General features: G+C 43.7%; 1 protein-coding gene across 2 annotated transcripts; it reads right to left on the reverse strand.

Moving 5' to 3' along the window:
- Nucleotides 1-294: 294 nt before the first annotated feature.
- Nucleotides 295-10,749, reverse strand: LOC309502234 (uncharacterized protein). Of its 2 annotated transcripts, XM_082174516.1 has the most exons (4): nt 10,385-10,749; nt 9,680-9,733; nt 2,950-3,090; nt 295-973 (listed from the first exon to the last, which is right to left on the reverse strand). In XM_082174516.1, the coding sequence occupies exons 1-4, from the start codon at nt 10,686-10,688 to the stop codon at nt 663-665; spliced, it is 810 nt and encodes a 269-aa protein (XP_082030642.1). In that variant the 5' UTR covers nt 10,689-10,749; the 3' UTR covers nt 295-662. The 2 variants fall into 2 exon arrangements, with proteins under 2 accessions (XP_082030642.1, XP_082030643.1); XM_082174517.1 differs by lacking the exon at nt 9,680-9,733.
- Between the last annotated feature and the right edge of the window lie 10,258 nt (nt 10,750-21,007).

Below are 21,007 nucleotides of genomic sequence, written 5' to 3' on the forward strand. Positions count from 1 at the left end.
ATTAATGATTACCACATTAGGAATTAATTAAGAGTATGTCTGGTTAATATATTAGTTCATACATGAATTGTTATTAATTAAATATGTCATTGTGGATTAATTCCCTAATAACTCATTTTTTTAACTAATAGTATTAATTAATATGTTAATTACCACAATGAGCCAAAGCCTTGTATTTCATCTTCCAGACAATACAGGTAAACTAATATGCATTAATACATGATTAATTACTGCATTATTAGTGCAAATTCATGTGTAAATTACTACAATTACTAAATGATTAGTTAATAATAATGTGCCTCAACAAGTAAAGTCACAACATAATTATATATTTGCAAACCATTAGCTAATGATTCATTTATCATTAATGACCATCACTTGAGTTTATAAAAGCTGTTTATTAAACACTTTCCAAAAACACATTTCCATAACACATTACATTAAAACAAAACATTAAAACAAAATATAAAATTAAATAATATATACTCCCCTTTCTATGACAACTGTACTAAACTGCCTAAACAGACACACACACAAAAAAAAAAAAAAAACTAGCTCATGGGCTGAGCTGTACTAAAGGGGTGGGATGATTAGTACCACTAGAACAAAAGCAGTCATAAGAAACAATGCTGCTTAAAATGTACTTAACTACTTTTCAGTAACTACTTTTTCAGAATGTCTAACAGGTCATTGGCCTGTTTCATAGCACATATGAGACCTGCATTTGGCTCTAAAATACACTGAGCCAAACATTTGTCCGCAAATTTTTGCAGACTGTCTCCTTTTTGGAAACCAGCCCTCAGGAGCTTGAACATGTCAGGGCTAACTGCAGCCAGCTCTGCAATTGGTGCTTGGTTCACAATTGTGTTTCGGTCCACTCCCACGCTGTTATAGGCATCTGTCTTTGTTGAGCCACTTTTGACAAGTCGGAGGACTTTGTGGTATCGCAAAACAGACTCCTCAGGAGTTCGTACTGGAATAAATGCATGAAAGAACAGAAAAGCAAATGAGGAGAAATCATTCCATAGACAAAGCATGCTGCCACTACTCACACAAATATATGCAAATAAGGTACTTTTAAGGCCATAGCACTGGCTTAATCAATCTAACCCAAACTATTCAATCATGTAGCTTTAATTAAAGCTGATCTATTATAACTAGTGCTGTCAAAATTAGTGCATTAACGTAGGCGATTAATTTTTTTTTGTTTACGTTAATTATAATAGGTTTATGTGAAGATTGTTTTACGTTCACTTGAAATTTATATAGCTTCTAATTATACTGTAATGCTGAATGTCTATATCATTAATGTTTAAAAAAAATAAAAATAATTCAGAGACATCAGTAACAGTTTTAATATCAGTGATACTAGGCTTCATAAAAAGATGCCATTACAACAAATATTTCAAATATACCGTATTTAAGTTGTTTCTACATTAATTTGGAGAGTAACTGTGAAATTATTACAATATTTAAAATATTAAAAACGCAGATGTTTTTAAATCGCGCTTAATTACAGTTTTAAAGTTTAATCATAGTTGTTTTTGTTTTTTTTATCGATTGACAGCACTAATTATAACTAATTTTAAAAGAGTTACACAATGATGGAGAGACTTAAAAAGAAGTAAGGTGCATTTATTAAATATATAGACAGTAGTGCTGGCAGTAAACCATGTTTCAATTTCGAGACCAACATGTATTTTTCAAAAACCGCCATACCGCTGAAACTGCTGCAGTATCTATTCAATGGCTATGAAGAGCGCTATGTAGAGTGTGTCGAGGGCGGACCTCTATTAACTGCATACCCTTCTTACACCAATAGTAACAACTTTAACACAACAGTAACTAACTCACAAAACCAACTCTCTTTAATACTGCACATACCATGTAGAGCCATTTGATTTGAAATAACAAAAATAGAGGCTATTACTATTGTACAGTAGAGTGTACTCCGATTAATAGTAATAATAAAGTCACGCCTGTAAAAAGTCACGCCTGATCCTCTTCCCACTATTGACAGAAGTGAGAGGAAGAGGATCAGGCGTGACTTTTTACTGCGCCGAGTCGAATTACTCCCAAAAGTGCTATTCCGCCATACATTATAGTTATCCTTTTTAACCCGCTTAGAAAAGCGCCACGTTTGATTTTGTAACTGTTTTATAGGGAAAACGTTGATGTGTTTGGTCACTTCTAAATTCATTGCTGTCAGATACCATTGAATATACTGGGGTAAGCTAAGTGCTATCAGAGTGTCACCGCGCGTCTATATATATATATAAAGTAGTCTATCGATACTGAAATATCTGAAGCACTTCCAATACTCATTTCCCGCAGAACAGAAACTATACCATCTACACTTTATCGTTCTCTCGTGATCTCTCCAATAGCGAGTTGACAAACAAACCATCCCTTTATCCACTCATTTAATTTGCTCCGAATTAATATTGCTGCTGTTACAGGGCTTGAATTTCAGTGTGTGACTGCGCGTATTGCGCTTAATTTGACTTGTTCCTGCAGATTTTGTATAATTACTCAGTATAATGGGTCGTGCATCAGGTCTTAAAAAGACAGCAGCCTAATACCGGCTGCCAAATTATGGAGATATTGGAATCATGAGATAATATTACAAATATCAATATCAGTTTTCCCCCATGGTATCGATGTCAAAATTGTGGTCAGTGAAAATGCTGACTGGCTAGTAACTTTGGAAAACCACTAGCCACAGTGGCTGGTGAGCAAAAAAAGTTAATGGCAAGCCCTGTATATTTTATTACAGGAAGTACATGTACTCTCATGAAAATGACCAAATGCAACTGTTTTTAAATAACAAAGTGAACAGTATGAGTTAATATTTATTTATTTTTTTACGTGTTTGAGTAACCTTTTTTCTTTGTGGCACAATAATCAGTAATTCCCAATTTGTGCCACAGGAAGGGAGGGGGAACTTACCATCTTCCAGTCTCTCTCTGAGAAAGTTTCTCTCTTCAGTCAAAGACTCCACTTTTTCCTCCAGAGCTTGGATCTTCGTCTTCAGCATCTCTACTGTCTGTTTTGTTTTGGAAAGAGTTATATGGGCAGTTGGAGCCTCTTCTAAAAAGAGAAAAATATGTAGGCATGAACAAAGTGTGCAGGTGACAAGGAAATATTTGCATAGTATCAGAAATATAAAAGTTTCATGCAGCCCCTTGTCTCATTCATAGGAAAGTTGTAATATCCTTTCTTTAATTTGTAATTTCTAAAATAGTAGTATTTCCAACATTCAACATTTTATCACAACAGGCTATCCTGTTGAGACATTTACACAGACATTTATCATCACAATAAGAACTAAACTATCTTTATAGGTAGATAGATACAACCCAATAATTCCAGAAAAGTTGGGACGTTTTGAAAAATGCAATAAAATCAAGAATCTGTGATTGGTTCATTATTTTTAACCTTTATTTAAATGACAAAAATACTAAAGATTTCCAATGTTTTCACGGACCAACTTAAAGGGTTAGTTCACCCAAAAAATTGAAAATTCTGTCAGTAATTACCAGAGATGGGACCAAGTCACACATGTGCAAGTCTCAAGTAAGTCTCAAGTCTTAACCTTCAAGTCTCAAGTAAGTCCCAAGTATTTTTTTTCTTGGGCAAGTCAAGTCAAGTCAAGTCACAGGCTATGTCAAGTCAAGTCAAGTCAAGTCCTGTAGTAGGTCAAGTCAAGTCCAAGTCAAGTCACCTTATTATTGTAATTTTACCTGCAGAATCTGATCTTAATAAAGTGAAAAGACAAGATAAGAAGCCTAACTGTCAGTAAATTACAATAATTTGGAATTGCATTGTAAATACTCATGTTCAGTAAAATACATCATGGAATCAAACAAAATTGTAACTTCATAAAATGTTTTATTTTTCACTTCTGCCAACAGTGTTTGAAATGTTTTAAATTGTCAACATTGAGTCCATAAAACAAATAACAGCTTAACATCCAACAGACTCCTCTCTGAACACCTCCCTCTCTCTCTCTCTCAAACACAGTTTACGTACAACATTAAACTTTGTTACATTTCTCCTCTCTCTCTCTCACACACTCACTCACTCTCTCACACACACACTCACTCACTCATTTTCTTTCTCTCTCTCTCTCTCTCTCTCTCTCTCTCTCACACACACACACACACTCTCTCTCTCTCTCTCTCTCTCTCTCTCACACACACACACACACACACACACACTCTGTCTCTCTCTCTCTCTCTCTCTCTCTCTCTCTCTCACACACACACACACACACTCTCTCTCTCTCTCTCTCTCTCTCTCTCTCTCTCACACACACACGCGTTTTTTTTTCGTTTTTTTTTTCGCGGGCCTAACGTTACAGAGACGCGTTTTTTTTTGACCGCCTGCTTATGGGGCGGACAGCTAGCGGATCGTTAGGAAAGATTAGATGAATGTGATCATTTATATTTGGGCCTTTTTTGGGCCTGAAATCGCTGATAAAACCTTAATGGCTACTTTAGCTATTATTACATTAGCTAACTACCAACTAACCAGATAACATTAACAAATTGACAAGCACTTACTGGGCAGAATGGCTGTTAATGTTGCATGTCTTGCAAAGCGCTGTTCGTCTTTTGCCATCTTGTGAATAATTCTTGAAGCCGAAAGCGATGACCCTCGGTACCCCTCCGGCTGACATGTTGATGTGATATCTGATCTAAGTGGGCGTGGTGTGCGTAAGGTACGAGAGGGCATGACTGATGATAGTTTCATGATCCAGTCATGACAACGCTATTCTCAGCCTGCGCTCCAGCTGGGTAATCAACTTGATTTTTTAAAATAATTTATATATTTTATATTCAAACTGAAAACATGATGTGATTAACACTCAAGTCATTCAAGTCATCGTGTCTCGTCAAGTCAAGTCCCGAGTCTTTAACTTCCAAGTCCGAGTCAAGTCTCAAGTATTTTATTTTTTGTCAAGTCAAGTCACAAGTCATAAAAATAGCGACTCGAGTCGACTCGAGTCCAAGTCACCAAGTCACAAGTCCCCATGTCTGGTAATTACTCACCCTCATGTTGTTCAAACCGTTCAGACCTTCGTTCATCTTCGGAACAAAAATTAAGATATTTTTGATGAAATCTGAGAGCTGATCACTTCTCCGTAGGCTGCTAGGTGGCCCAAACTTGCTGGCCCAGAAAAGTTATTAAAGAGATCGTTAATATAGTCCAAGTGACTGCAGTGGCTCAATCTTAAGTATATCAAGCGACGAGAATACTTTTTGTGCGCAAAAACAAACAAAAATAACGACTTTATTCCACTATTCATTTCCTTCTCTCTGGGCCTCGTAGTGTTTTTGCGCAGCGCGTCTGTGTTACACGTCACCACGTAGGCTCACTATTGGCCGACGCTGGTCATGTGTGTGACGCGCAGCGCAAAAACACTACGTGAACCAACTAGAGGCCCAGAGAGAAGGAAATGAATAGTGGAATAAAGTCGTTATTTTTGTTTGTTTTTGCGCACAAAAAGTATTCTCGTCGCTTGATATACTTAAGATTGAGCCACTGCAGTCACTTGGACTATATTAAAGATCTCTTTAATAACTTTTCTGGGCCAGCAAGTTTGGGCCACCTAGCAGCCTACGGAGAAGTGATCAGCTCTCAAATTTCATCAAAAATATCTTAATTTGTGTTCCGAAGATGAACGAAGGTCTTACGCGATTGGAACAACATGAGGGTGAGTAATTACTGACAGAATTTTCATTTTTGGGTGAACTAACCCTTTAAATGTATTTTGTATATATATATATATATATATATATATATATATATATATATATATATATATATATATATATATTTTTTTTTTATGGCTGCAACACACTCCAAAAACGTTAGGACAGAGTCATAATAAAAGTGAAAAGATGAAAGAATATCCCAGTTAAAAGGTTTTAAAACTGTGATTGGATGTAAAATGTGCATCTTTGCCAGGAAAACTGGATCAAGGCATATTACTTTGTGCTAAATTTCATGACAGAATTGTCAGACAAAAAAAACAAAACAAAAAAAACATTTCTCAATGCAAAATTGCAAAGAATTTAGGTGTTTAACCATCTACCATTCATAATATTGTGAGAAGATTCAGAGAATCCAGAGAATATGGGATGAATATAGTATCAAAATGATTAACACGTGCAAGCACACTTATCAATGAACTTGATACATGTTGCAGAAATGTTTTATCCATGCCTTTCAACTTGTGTGTGCAAAATTCAAAATTGAATGAATGTGTAGCAATTTGTACAAATAGAGAAATTTTTTGTGAATACAAATGTTTTCCTTTGTATTAGTGTATCATAATTTGCGCATGCAACAAAGAAGATGTGCATGTGTGGATCAGGTGACACGCGTGCATTCATTGACGTCTTTTCTGAGTCGATCTCATTTGATTCATTTGGATTTTGAGACTTTCTTTTCTCTGTTTTTAAGCATTTCACAACCCACACACAAACAAAATGAATAGGCCTGGTGCTAATTAATAATGTGTGCACAACTACCCATCTATTTGACACATTCACAAATGTGCGTCACTACATTTAAACTAATACAATACAACTTGTGTGTGCAAAATCCAAAATCACATGAATGTGCAGCATTTTGTACAAATAGAGACATAATTGTCAATACAAAACCTCGATTTTGTATTAATGTCGGCCAGAATTTGTGCATGCAACAAGTAAGATGTGTATTTGTGGATGAGGTGACACGCGTGCATTTATTGACTCGTTTCTGAGTCGATCCTATTTGATTCATTTGGATTTTGAGACTTTCATTTTGCAGGTTTCGCCGTGCACGATCCACACACAGATGTAACTTGAGAAACAGGCATTACGTGTCACCTCATCCACAAATACACATCTTACTTGTTGCATGCACAAATTCTGGCCTACATTAATACAAAATCGAGGTTTTGTATTAACAATTATGTCTCTATTTGTACAAAATGCTGCACATTCATGTGATTTTGGATTTTGCACACACAAGTTGAAAGGCATGGATAAAACATTTCTGCAACATGTATCAAGTTCATTGATAAGTGTGCTTGCACGTGTTAATCATTTTGATACTATATTCATCCCATAAGAGAAAACTCAATCCGTGTAGGGCAAGGCAGGAAACCTCTGTTGAATGTATGTGACCTTTGACCCCTCAGACAGCACTGCATGAGAAACAGTCATGCTGCTGTGTTAAATATGTTTATAATGGCAGTGAATGGGGACACCCCTGAGTTTGAAGCTCAAAAAAGTGCATCCATCCATCATAAACATACTCCAAACAGCTCCGGGGGTCTCGACTGATGGGTTTGTGCAAGACAAATATCCATAATTAAACAGACAAAATGGCTATATGATTCGACTTGCTTCTAAAGTATAACTTACACAATGTACGCTACATCCTACATTATACATTGCGACAGTTAAAGGGATAGTTCACTTTGAAATTAATTTTTGATATGTTTTAGCTTACCTCAAGGGCATCCAAGATGTAGGTGTCTTTGTTTCCGCAGTAGTTTCAATTTTGATATTTTTAGGTCAAACCGTTCTTGTCTGTCAGTCATATAATGCAGGTCGATGGTCACTGTCTCAAAACACAAGCACAGAGTCCAAATTAAAACAATTCCCCATCGTCCAAATGAAACAATTCCCCATCATAAGTACACATTGATGGCCTAAGACACGAAACGAGCGGTTTGTGTGAGAAAACGAACAGTATTTATATATTTTTTACCTCTTGTAACCACAGCCACGTCCAAGTGATCTGAGGGCGCGGGCGCTTCGGTCTGCGCAAGCGCCGGAAGTGATCTCTCGCGCCTGTAGTCGGACGCGTTCGATACAGAACTGACGAGCTGGAGAGTCTGCGCATGCGTCTCTGAACCGAACTTTCTTTTGGCCAGCTGATGCTGTGTTTATACTGTCTATGTGCTGTGCTGATACATGATCACGGGTGAACCAAGGACTTGAATGAGGGGCCGAATTCGGCGAAATGTAAGTTTATTTAATTACAAATAAAATAAAAATGATGAAGACCAGTTTATTCACTTCAAGACATGTAAAACATCCGCGTTTGCGCATCACCTTAGGCCTACTACAGGGTTCATTTTCAAAACGTAAATGTAAGAAACCTATCCAAGATGATTATGACGATGAGTACTATTATTTAACTGAAGTTATGATTACAAATGCCTTTATTTGAATGTATTTTTATCCGCCGGGATGATAGAATTGACGTCATTACGTGATGACGTAAAAGAACTGATGAACCGGTTTTTTGAACCGGTTCATTGAAACGAACTGTCCGAAAGAACCGGACTTCCCATCACTAGTACAGGCGCGAGAGATCACGTCCGGCGCTTGCGCAGACCGAAGCGCCCGCGCCCTCAGATCACTTGGACGTGGCTGTGGTTACAAGAGGTAAAAACGATATAAATACTGTTCGTTTTCTCACAAAAACCGCTCGTTTCGTGTCTTAGGCCATCAATGTGTACTTATGATGGGGAATTGTTTCATTTGGACGATGGGGAATTGTTTTAATTTGGACTCTGTGCTTGTGTTTTGAGACAGTGACCATCGACCTGCATTATATGACTGACAGACAAGAACGGTTTGACATAAAAATATCAAAGTTGAAACTACTGCGGAAACAAAGACACCTACATCTTGGATGCCCTTGAGGTAAGCTAAAACATATCAAAAAGTAATTTCAAAGTGAACTATCCCTTTAAGTTATAGACACAAGTGGGATGGGGCCATTCCCTGCCATTATAAAGCTTGGGCCAAAGCCAGGATATTTTATTCTAATGTAACTCTGAATGTATTTGTCTGAAAGAAGAAAGTCATATACACTTAGGAGGATGGCTTGAGGCTGAGTAAATCAGAGGGTACTTTTCACTTTTGGGTGAACTATCCCTTTAAAGAGAATTAACAAATGACATATTCTTGATTTCACGGCATATTACAAAACATCCAAACTTTTGGAGTTGGGGTCATGGATGGATGAAATTAAATTGACATTTAAAATACAAAGATATAAAGTTCTCTATTATATATAACAATTAAAAGTAGAAAATCATCAAAAATGACAAGCTGAAACGTGGGGATGGTATAAATGTTTGATGGATAGATTATTTAAACAAGCGTTTAAAGATTAATGACAGAACAATTACATTTTTTAAATCAGTTTTCCCCCCACTGTTTTTGCTCATTGTTTAAATCCCCAATTTAAAATATAACTTTGCAACAAAAATCTTCAGTCATCCACATGCTTTTTGATGAAGAATGCTGATGGCTGTAAATACAAATATTTACAGTGAAAATGAGTTATGTTGTGGGCTGTTCTCACCTACAACCATTTGGATTGCTTCAGAAAAGATTGAAGTCACCTGAAGTTTTGGTGACCACTCACTTGCACTGAAATGACCTTAAATAACTGTTTTCCTAAATATCTTCATTTAAATCCAACAGAATAAAGAAAATCAGATGTCTTGGATGATATGGGAAAGTAAATTGTGAGAGAATTTTCATTTTTGGTTGAACTATTTCCTAAGGTTAAAAAAGTACTGTAGGGTTTTTTCTCAGAACAAGTCTGGCTCAACTGGTGCAATCAATGTTTTGTCAAATCATTACTCTTAGACACCTACCTTGCACATCATTCTCCACCTCCTCCAACTGAGCAGGTCTGCGGACTGGCATCTCTGAGGAGTAGGGAGAGTAGAGTAAGGGGGTGGCCAAGTAGACATATTCTGACATGAAAACAATTTCCATCCAATTGGCTTCCTCCAGTTTGTGATACTTGTACTTGAGATATATATATATCATTATATACACGTTTTTATGGAAGCTTATTTCCGCCATTAAAAAAAAGCGCGTGGAATAAAAAAAAGAGGAATATATATATATATATATTTTTTTTTTTTTTTTTTTTTTTTTTACTATAAATAAGGTAATTTTTATATCCCGCAATTCTGAGAAAAAAGTCAGAATTTAGAGTAAAAGTCAGAATTGCGTGATAAAAACGCGATTGCAAGACAAAAAGTCAGAATTGTGAGTTTATTTCTCACAATTCTGCCATCTTACAGTTATTAGAAAATTGGCAGAATTATGAGATGCAAACTTGCAATTGACAGAGAAAAAAAGAAAAATAATAAAAAGATAAATACTCGCAATGACCTTTTTATTATTTTTATGTATAACATGCTAGCAATACGGCCTCTACCATGTGCACGTTAGCTTTAGTAATGCATGTTACTTTAGGCAAACATGTCGAACGTAACTGTTAAAGCTTTAATACTCACCATACACATCAGAATTATATTTAGATGGCATTTTGCGATTTATCCGCTTACTTCTTTTAGTGCTTTGGCTTGCCATTGCTGTCACAGTTACAGCGCTGCTGTCTGCCTCCAGGTGCTCGCACGCTTCTTGCTGCGTGTGCTCTGTCAAATGATGCTGTTCGTCATCCTCATCAGCAACCATTGGTTCCACTTTAATCACAGAGGCCTGACGCTCCCCCCTAAACACAACGTGTAGCTCAGGTGGATCTTGTACATCTTTGCAGTTGTCAAATGATGTAACTAATGTCAGAGTGGGTGCTGTTCCATATATCTGAACTTTGTTTAAAATTCGCAAAATATTTACACCCCCCTTCATGTTCTATTCTGTTCGGTTTGCTATGCAGTTCGTGTAGGTGACCAGATGGTGGCATGGCTTGCTTTTCTTGTAACAGTTACTTCGTACGTAAGATTTAAAAAACGTGGCTGAATGAATAATATAAACAGTATTTTACACAAAAAATGTATTGTCTTCACTATTTTAGATTATCTACTATTTTGTTAAAAAAGAAGTTAAAAATCATGTATTTTCTGGCATATGTTATCTATTTAAAGTTAATTTGTCACCAATAAAATATGTAAAAAACGTAACCCCTTCTGTCTATTTAAAATTATAAATGTTCACAGTTAGTATGGTGTTAAAGTTAATTGGCAGATTTTCTGACTGAAAAAAGAATCAGGCAACCTCTAGTGCCACCAATAACAAAGATTGTAATCTTTTCATTTTTAAATGTTTAATTATACCACTACCTTGATATAAAAACGAGTTAACGCTATTGCGAGGTTTCCAAAAGTCGTAGAAACAGTGTCGTGCATTTATTATTAATACTTCCGATACTGAAAACCCCGGAAATGGTAACTTAAGAGTCCGCATTTTCGCGGCTAAATTCAGGGTCATGAGTTCAAGAAGTCATCAGTGTTGAGGTTGAGGCTTGGTTGTTTTTATGTACTGTATTTTTATTTTTATTTTTATTTTTATTACTGCTTGTAAAAAAAGCAAAAGCAAAAAAGAACATGAATCTAACGACAGAGCTTTTACTTCTGCTCATCGATAAGCCAACTAAGAGGACTACTGAACGACTCGTAAAATGGCTTCAGAAAAAGAGACTTCTAGCAAGGAAGATGTTGTGTCGGATATGTGGCCGTCGCATGAAGATGAAAAGATGACATGATACATCAGACGGTTTTCACTGGTAAGTTATGTGTTCTATTAGATTTGTACATTTCCCTTGGTGCGATTTTATTTGACCTCTAAAATGCTATTTTATGTCAATATACTAGTGATGGGATTTATGGCTCTTTGAGGGGATCCGGATCTTGGCGATCCGTTCCTTTCAAAGAGCCGTTCAAAAGAACGGCTCTTTTGGCTCTTTTTAAATATTTAGTCAGTTTTAAGAAGCCAGCTTGGGGGCATCTCAGTTTATCCTGGACCCTCGCCTGCCTCACCCTCACCAGGTGAGGCAGGCGAGGGTCAAGCCAGCCTCACCACCACAAGACCAAACACTGGCCAGCTGGGCAAAGCACGGGACTGGAAGCTGCTGGCAGACTTGGACAAGAAACTCGTCTTCCCAGCTGAGATCACAGCTACAAACCAGCGACCAGACCTTGTTCTGTGGTCAGCCTCACTCAAGACTGTTTACATCATCGAGCTCACCGTGCCCTGGGAAGGTGCAGTGGAGGAGGCTTACGAACGGAAAAGACTGAGGTACGCTGAACTTGCAGCCGATGCCCAACAACAAGGCTGGAAAGCGAACATACGTCCAGTGGAAGTAGGTTGCAGAGGGTTCGTAGCCACCTCAGCATCCAGGCTACTCGGGGAGATGGGAGTGCGAGGGAAGGCCCATCGGCAGGCAGTCAAAGAGCTCTCCAGGGCTGCTGAAAAGGGGAGCCAGTGGCTGTGGATGAAGAGAAAGGACTCCGCCTGGGCCTTCAAGTGAGTAGATGGCACCTAGGGAGTGAACCTGGGACGCTGGGAGTCACTGCTGAACCCTCTGGAGGTGTCGTGGGTATATCAGCGAAACACCAAAGAAGGAGGGCGCCCACTTGATAACCCAAAGGGTGCCCTCACTCATTTGACCATCCCACGGAGTTCCATCGGAGCCCCAAGTATGTATTGAGGGATATCAACATCTAGTCCTATACAACAGACCTGATCATCTGGTGAACCAGTGACTGCTGTGAAAGGGCAGCTGACAACAAGGGAAAGACCTTGCGACGGCATGGAAAGACAGCTGGCAGGAGGGAACAGACCCCAACGGGGCCGCCATGGGCTAGCTACCCGTGGTGGCGGGATCCAGCACTTGAGGTGTATGGTTCCCACCCACACATAGCTACGAAAAGTTCTAAGGAAAAAATACCCCCTGAGCCAGCGAGAGCGGGGGCGGAAGATGGCTCGTCGGCAGATAACCCGGTAACGAACACAGGAACGGAAAAGACTACGAAATTGATGATCAGCTTACCTGAGGCTTCGACAGCTACAGCAGGACATAAGCTCCAGCACTGCGTTTGTGGTTGGACAAAGGTAACTTCCACCCAAGGCCTGAAAATACACCAGGGCAAGAAAGGGTGCCTAAGGAAGGGTCAACAGGGAAGTCGCATCGACTGCTACTTTTTGAGAAGCAGGCCGAGTCAGTCGACAGAAGTTCAGCAGCAGGACACACACCACAGTCTGCAGGACATCAACACCCCTGTCCTAGAGGAGGAAGAAAAAGGCACAGGAGAGCAACCTCAACCCAACCCATCACGACCAACAGCAGAGAAGAAAATCCAGGGGCGAAGGCCATTAGTCAAGTGGCCAAAGGCCTGCGACAAGATGCTGTGGAAGGAGGTCAACACTGATCTCTGCAACATACTGGAGGGGATTAGAGGTACAACCATGAGGAAGTTGGAAAGAATGGGCGACCTTTTCTATTCCTATGGGGTGGAACGGTTTGGAGTGGTCGAAGGCAAACGAGCTACTCCGTTAATCCCCACCAAATCCAGAAGGCAGATAGAAATAGACCGCCTAGTCAAAGAGAGGAGGCAGCTGAAGAAGCAATGGAGAAAGGCCACAGAGGAGGAGAATGAAGGTATAAACCTACTGCAAGAAGAGATTCAGAGCAGGCTTGCAACACTGAGGAGAGCTGAAAACCTTCTAATGAAGCGCAGAAGGAAGGCGCAAACAAGATCGCGCTTCTACAAAGATCCCTTCAAATTTGTGAAGAGCCTCTTTACAAAGGAGAAGAGCGGACGTCTCTCAGTTTCAAAGGCTGACCTGGAAGAACATCTGAAAAATTCCTGTACAGATGATCGACACCAGGAAGAAATTACGCTCCCTCCTGACATGCCACCAGTTAATCCACCAGAGCACGAACTGGATATCAGCCTACCCAGGTGGAGTGAGGTAGAACAAACCGTGCGCAGAGCAAGGGCCGCATCATCTCCAGGTCCCAACGGAGTTCCATACAGGCTCTACAAAAACGCACCAGATGTCCTGCGACTCCTCTGGAAACTGATGAGAGTTGTGTGGCAAAAGAAGGAGATACCAACGTCCTGGCGGAGAGCTGGAGGGATCCTAATCCCCAAGGAAAAGGACTCATCAGAGATCAGCCAGTTCCGCCAGATCAGCCTTCTAAACGTCGAGGGAAAAATCTTCTTCAGCGTGGTCGCTCACAGGTTGGCAGGATACCTGCAAAGGAACAATCTGATTGACACGTCAATCCAGAAAGCAGGCATCTCAGGCTTCTCCGGTTGTGTAGAACACGCTAGTGTCATCTGGCATCAGATCCAGGTCGCCAAAAAGGAGGGAACTGATCTTCATGTGGTGTTCCTGGATCTTGCGAACGCCTTTGGCTCAGTCCCTCACAACCTCTTGTGGACAGCCTTTGACTACTTCAGGGTCCCAGCAGCTCTCACAACCCTTGTCAAGGCCTACTTCGAGGATGTCCAACTCTGCTTGACAACAGCAGAGTACACAACAGCATGGCAACACCTGGAGGTGGGAATCATGGCTGGCTGCACCATCTCACCGCTGGCCTTCACCCTGGCCATGGAGGTCATCATCCGGGCCTCTCGATGGACAGTTGGTGGACAGCGTATAAGACCAGGGCTGAGGCTGCCACCGCTCAGAGCCTACATGGATGACCTCACAACTCTCACCACGACTAAGGTTTGCACCGTGCGGCTACTAAGAAAGCTCCAGGAAAACATTGAGCGGGCTCGCATGAAGATCAAGCCGAGCAAGTCTAGAAGCATCTCCATTATCAAGGGGAAGCTGTCAGACCACCGATTTCACATTGGCGAGGAACCCATTCCAACGGTTTCCGAGAAGCCAGTGAAGAGCCTAGGTCGTTGGTATGATGCCTCCCTCAAAGACAAAGAGCAAGTAGAGCAGCTCAGGAGGGAGGTAGCCAGCGGCCTGGAGAACATCGACAAAACTATGCTTCCTGGCAAGCTGAAGCTCTGGTGCATGCAGTATGGACTACTTCCACGTCTCCTGTGGCCGCTAACCCTCTATGAAGTCCCGCTCTCAAAGGTTGAGAAGCTGGAGAGACTGGTCAGCTCATACATAAGGAAGTGGCTTGGTCTTCCCAGGTGCCTTAGCAGAATTGGGCTCTACGGCAAAGGGATGTTACACCTACCCATCTCCAGTCTGATAGAGGAGTACAAGTGCGCCAAAGTCAGACTGGAGATGATGCTGCTGGATTCGAGTGATCCATTCGTGGCCCAAGCTGCCCCCATCTTGGCCACCGGGAGGAAGTGGACCCCATTGGCTGCTACTGAGCAGGCAAAGGCAGCACTCAGACACAAGGACATCGTGGGCCGAGTGCAGGAGGGGAGGAGTGGTCTTGGCCTTGGGGCCAGTACACCTGTGTGGAGCAAGGCCTCTACATCTCAGAGACGCAAGCTGGTGGTCCAGGAGGTACGTCGGGAGGAGGAAGCAGGAAGATGTGCCCAAGCTGTGGCGCAGGCAAAGCAAGGACAGTGGATGGCATGGAAAGGAGTGGAGAAGAGGAAGATCTCCTGGAAGGAGTTGTGGGAGATGGAGGCATTCAGGGCAAGTTTTACCATCAGGGCTGCCTACGATGTTCTGCCTTCCCCCGCAAACCTTAGCCAGTGGTATGCCGAGGACCCAACGTGCCCTCTATGCCCAGGTGCAGCAACACTAAAGCACATCTTAGTGGGATGCAAGACCAGCCTCACCCAAGGCCGTTATACCTGGCGGCACAACCAGGTGTTAAAGAGTCTTGCAGCAGTGCTAGAAAGTCGACGGACAAGTGTGAATGCCCTTCCTTTCCCGTCATCCCGGTGGCAGCTGACACCATTTGTTCGGGAAGGCGAGGGTCAAGCCAGCCTCACCACCACAAGACCAAACACTGGCCAGCTGGGCAAAGCACGGGACTGGAAGCTGCTGGCAGACTTGGACAAGAAACTCGTCTTCCCAGCTGAGATCACAGCTACAAACCAGCGACCAGACCTTGTTCTGTGGTCAGCCTCACTCAAGACTGTTTACATCATCGAGCTCACCGTGCCCTGGGAAGGTGCAGTGGAGGAGGCTTACGAACGGAAAAGACTGAGGTACGCTGAACTTGCAGCCGATGCCCAACAACAAGGCTGGAAAGCGAACATACGTCCAGTGGAAGTAGGTTGCAGAGGGTTCGTAGCCACCTCAGCATCCAGGCTACTCGGGGAGATGGGAGTGCGAGGGAAGGCCCATCGGCAGGCAGTCAAAGAGCTCTCCAGGGCTGCTGAAAAGGGGAGCCAGTGGCTGTGGATGAAGAGAAAGGACTCCGCCTGGGCCTTCAAGTGAGTAGATGGCACCTAGGGAGTGAACCTGGGACGCTGGGAGTCACTGCTGAACCCTCTGGAGGTGTCGTGGGTATATCAGCGAAACACCAAAGAAGGAGGGCGCCCACTTGATAACCCAAAGGGTGCCCTCACTCATTTGACCATCCCACGGAGTTCCATCGGAGCCCCAAGTATGTATTGAGGGATATCAACATCTAGTCCTATACAACAGACCTGATCATCTGGTGAACCAGTGACTGCTGTGAAAGGGCAGCTGACAACAAGGGAAAGACCTTGCGATGGCATGGAAAGACAGCTGGCAGGAGGGAACAGACCCCAACGGGGCCGCCATGGGCTAGCTACCCGTGGTGGCGGGATCCAGCACTTGAGGTGTATGGTTCCCACCCACACATAGCTACGAAAAGTTCTAAGGAAAAAATACCCCCTGAGCCAGCGAGAGCGGGGGCGGAAGATGGCTCGTCGGCAGATAACCCGGTAACGAACACAGGAACGGAAAAGACTACGAAATTGATGATCAGCTTACCTGAGGCTTCGACAGCTACAGCAGGACATAAGCTCCAGCACTGCGTTTGTGGTTGGACAAAGGTAACTTCCACCCAAGGCCTGAAAATACACCAGGGCAAGAAAGGGTGCCTAAGGAAGGGTCAACAGGGAAGTCGCATCGACTGCTACTTTTTGAGAAGCAGGCCGAGTCAGTCGACAGAAGTTCAGCAGCAGGACACACACCACAGTCTGCAGGACATCAACACCCCTGTCCTAGAGGAGGAAGAAAAAGGCACAGGAGAGCAACCTCAACCCAACCCATCACGACCAACAGCAGAGAAGAAAATCCAGGGGCGAAGGCCATTAGTCAAGTGGCCAAAGGCCTGCGACAAGATGCTGTGGAAGGAGGTCAACACTGATCTCTGCAACATACTGGAGGGGATTAGAGGTACAACCATGAGGAAGTTGGAAAGAATGGGCGACCTTTTCTATTCCTATGGGGTGGAACGGTTTGGAGTGGTCGAAGGCAAACGAGCTACTCCGTTAATCCCCACCAAATCCAGAAGGCAGATAGAAATAGACCGCCTAGTCAAAGAGAGGAGGCAGCTGAAGAAGCAATGGAGAAAGGCCACAGAGGAGGAGAAGGAAGGTATAAACCTACTGCAAGAAGAGATTCAGAGCAGGCTTGCAACACTGAGGAGAGCTGAAAACCTTCTAATGAAGCGCAGAAGGAAGGCGCAAACAAGATCGCGCTTCTACAAAGATCCCTTCAAATTTGTGAAGAGCCTCTTTACAAAGGAGAAGAGCGGACGTCTCTCAGTTTCAAAGGCTGACCTGGAAGAACATCTGAAAAATTCCTGTACAGATGATCGACACCAGGAAGAAATTACGCTCCCTCCTGACATGCCACCAGTTAATCCACCAGAGCACGAACTGGATATCAGCCTACCCAGGTGGAGTGAGGTAGAACAAACCGTGCGCAGAGCAAGGGCCGCATCATCTCCAGGTCCCAACGGAGTTCCATACAGGCTCTACAAAAACGCACCAGATGTCCTGCGACTCCTCTGGAAACTGATGAGAGTTGTGTGGCAAAAGAAGGAGATACCAACGTCCTGGCGGAGAGCTGGAGGGATCCTAATCCCCAAGGAAAAGGACTCATCAGAGATCAGCCAGTTCCGCCAGATCAGCCTTCTAAACGTCGAGGGAAAAATCTTCTTCAGCGTGGTCGCTCACAGGTTGGCAGGATACCTGCAAAGGAACAATCTGATTGACACGTCAATCCAGAAAGCAGGCATCTCAGGCTTCTCCGGTTGTGTAGAACACGCTAGTGTCATCTGGCATCAGATCCAGGTCGCCAAAAAGGAGGGAACTGATCTTCATGTGGTGTTCCTGGATCTTGCGAACGCCTTTGGCTCAGTCCCTCACAACCTCTTGTGGACAGCCTTTGACTACTTCAGGGTCCCAGCAGCTCTCACAACCCTTGTCAAGGCCTACTTCGAGGATGTCCAACTCTGCTTGACAACAGCAGAGTACACAACAGCATGGCAACACCTGGAGGTGGGAATCATGGCTGGCTGCACCATCTCACCGCTGGCCTTCACCCTGGCCATGGAGGTCATCATCCGGGCCTCTCGATGGACAGTTGGTGGACAGCGTATAAGACCAGGGCTGAGGCTGCCACCGCTCAGAGCCTACATGGATGACCTCACAACTCTCACCACGACTAAGGTTTGCACCGTGCGGCTACTAAGAAAGCTCCAGGAAAACATTGAGCGGGCTCGCATGAAGATCAAGCCGAGCAAGTCTAGAAGCATCTCCATTATCAAGGGGAAGCTGTCAGACCACCGATTTCACATTGGCGAGGAACCCATTCCAACGGTTTCCGAGAAGCCAGTGAAGAGCCTAGGTCGTTGGTATGATGCCTCCCTCAAAGACAAAGAGCAAGTAGAGCAGCTCAGGAGGGAGGTAGCCAGCGGCCTGGAGAACATCGACAAAACTATGCTTCCTGGCAAGCTGAAGCTCTGGTGCATGCAGTATGGACTACTTCCACGTCTCCTGTGGCCGCTAACCCTCTATGAAGTCCCGCTCTCAAAGGTTGAGAAGCTGGAGAGACTGGTCAGCTCATACATAAGGAAGTGGCTTGGTCTTCCCAGGTGCCTTAGCAGAATTGGGCTCTACGGCAAAGGGATGTTACACCTACCCATCTCCAGTCTGATAGAGGAGTACAAGTGCGCCAAAGTCAGACTGGAGATGATGCTGCTGGATTCGAGTGATCCATTCGTGGCCCAAGCTGCCCCCATCTTGGCCACCGGGAGGAAGTGGACCCCATTGGCTGCTACTGAGCAGGCAAAGGCAGCACTCAGACACAAGGACATCGTGGGCCGAGTGCAGGAGGGGAGGAGTGGTCTTGGCCTTGGGGCCAGTACACCTGTGTGGAGCAAGGCCTCTACATCTCAGAGACGCAAGCTGGTGGTCCAGGAGGTACGTCGGGAGGAGGAAGCAGGAAGATGTGCCCAAGCTGTGGCGCAGGCAAAGCAAGGACAGTGGATGGCATGGAAAGGAGTGGAGAAGAGGAAGATCTCCTGGAAGGAGTTGTGGGAGATGGAGGCATTCAGGGCAAGTTTTACCATCAGGGCTGCCTACGATGTTCTGCCTTCCCCCGCAAACCTTAGCCAGTGGTATGCCGAGGACCCAACGTGCCCTCTATGCCCAGGTGCAGCAACACTAAAGCACATCTTAGTGGGATGCAAGACCAGCCTCACCCAAGGCCGTTATACCTGGCGGCACAACCAGGTGTTAAAGAGTCTTGCAGCAGTGCTAGAAAGTCGACGGACAAGTGTGAATGCCCTTCCTTTCCCGTCATCCCGGTGGCAGCTGACACCATTTGTTCGGGAAGGCGAGGGTCAAGCCAGCCTCACCACCACAAGACCAAACACTGGCCAGCTGGGCAAAGCACGGGACTGGAAGCTGCTGGCAGACTTGGACAAGAAACTCGTCTTCCCAGCTGAGATCACAGCTACAAACCAGCGACCAGACCTTGTTCTGTGGTCAGCCTCACTCAAGACTGTTTACATCATCGAGCTCACCGTGCCCTGGGAAGGTGCAGTGGAGGAGGCTTACGAACGGAAAAGACTGAGGTACGCTGAACTTGCAGCCGATGCCCAACAACAAGGCTGGAAAGCGAACATACGTCCAGCGGAAGTAGGTTGCAGAGGGTTCGTAGCCACCTCAGCATCCAGGCTACTCGGGGAGATGGGAGTGCGAGGGAAGGCCCATCGGCAGGCAGTCAAAGAGCTCTCCAGGGCTGCTGAAAAGGGGAGCCAGTGGCTGTGGATGAAGAGAAAGGACTCCGCCTGGGCCTTCAAGTGAGTAGATGGCACCTAGGGAGTGAACCTGGGACGCTGGGAGTCACTGCTGAACCCTCTGGAGGTGTCGTGGGTATATCAGCGAAACACCAAAGAAGGAGGGCGCCCACTTGATAACCCAAAGGGTGCCCTCACTCATTTGACCATCCCACGGAGTTCCATCGGAGCCCCAAGTATGTATTGAGGGATATCAACATCTAGTCCTATACAACAGACCTGGAAATAATCACTGGGAGGAATTATGAGGTGAGATTTGTAGTCAAATAATTAAAACTCAGATAACACACACCAATATCTGAGTTTGAATTATTCTGAAATATTGATTATTACCTCATTTGTCATGTGTGGACTATATTCCATAGGGTTGCACAACATCCCTCTGCTTAGACAGTGACATCACTATTTTGGATTTACCTTTAGTACAAAGTGTGTGTATGTGTAAAGCTACGTTGACTTACGTTATTCACACAATACCTAACGACCCGCTATTACTGACGTTGGCACTGAGACAGAGAGGCACTCGCACGTGTTTTTTTGGTTTTTTTTTTAAACTGGAGTAAGCATGTGGCAGCGTGGACAAGTCATGGCTCCGCTCCTACCCAATGACAGAGGCACGCAGGGTTTTTTCCACTGGAGTACTCACGTGAAGGATGCGTGCACAACTATCATCATGCTGTTCGGCCAACGCATTCTCATCCCAAGTCGTCATATACTGACGCTTTTGACATTTCGTCTACATCGAACGCACATGGCACCCTTTAGCTTCAATATGAGACGCAGATAGACTATCTGCGTCTCATATTGACGCTAAAGGGTGCCATGTGCGTCCCCTATAACTGTTCTGTCTCGCGGAGGAGCTAATTTGTGTGCATCTGTGTGAAACACGCATAGGAAAAAAAGAACAACAGAAAGAACGGCTCCCCTCCAGCCGCGACTCGGCTCCCATCGTTCATGTTTATGAGCCGTTCAAAAGAATCGGTTCGTTCGCGAACGTCACAACTCT

This window comes from Leuciscus leuciscus (genome assembly GCF_965113295.1).
Source record: "Leuciscus leuciscus genome assembly, chromosome: 1".
Classification (NCBI taxonomy): domain Eukaryota; kingdom Metazoa; phylum Chordata; class Actinopteri; order Cypriniformes; family Leuciscidae; genus Leuciscus; species Leuciscus leuciscus.

Bases quoted from the DNA above. Each gene is read 5' to 3' on its own strand.
- LOC309502234 (XM_082174516.1), bottom strand. From the start codon at position 10,688: ATGAAGGGGGGTGTAAATATTTTGCGAATTTTAAACAAAGTTCAGATA. The intron at 9,734-10,384 runs GTAAGCGGATAA...CCTACTCCTCAG, and splicing joins AAGCCAAAGCACTAAAAGAA to AGATGCCAGTCCGCAGACCT. The intron at 974-2,949 runs GTAAGTTCCCCC...CATTTATTCCAG, and splicing joins CAGAGAGAGACTGGAAGATG to TACGAACTCCTGAGGAGTCT.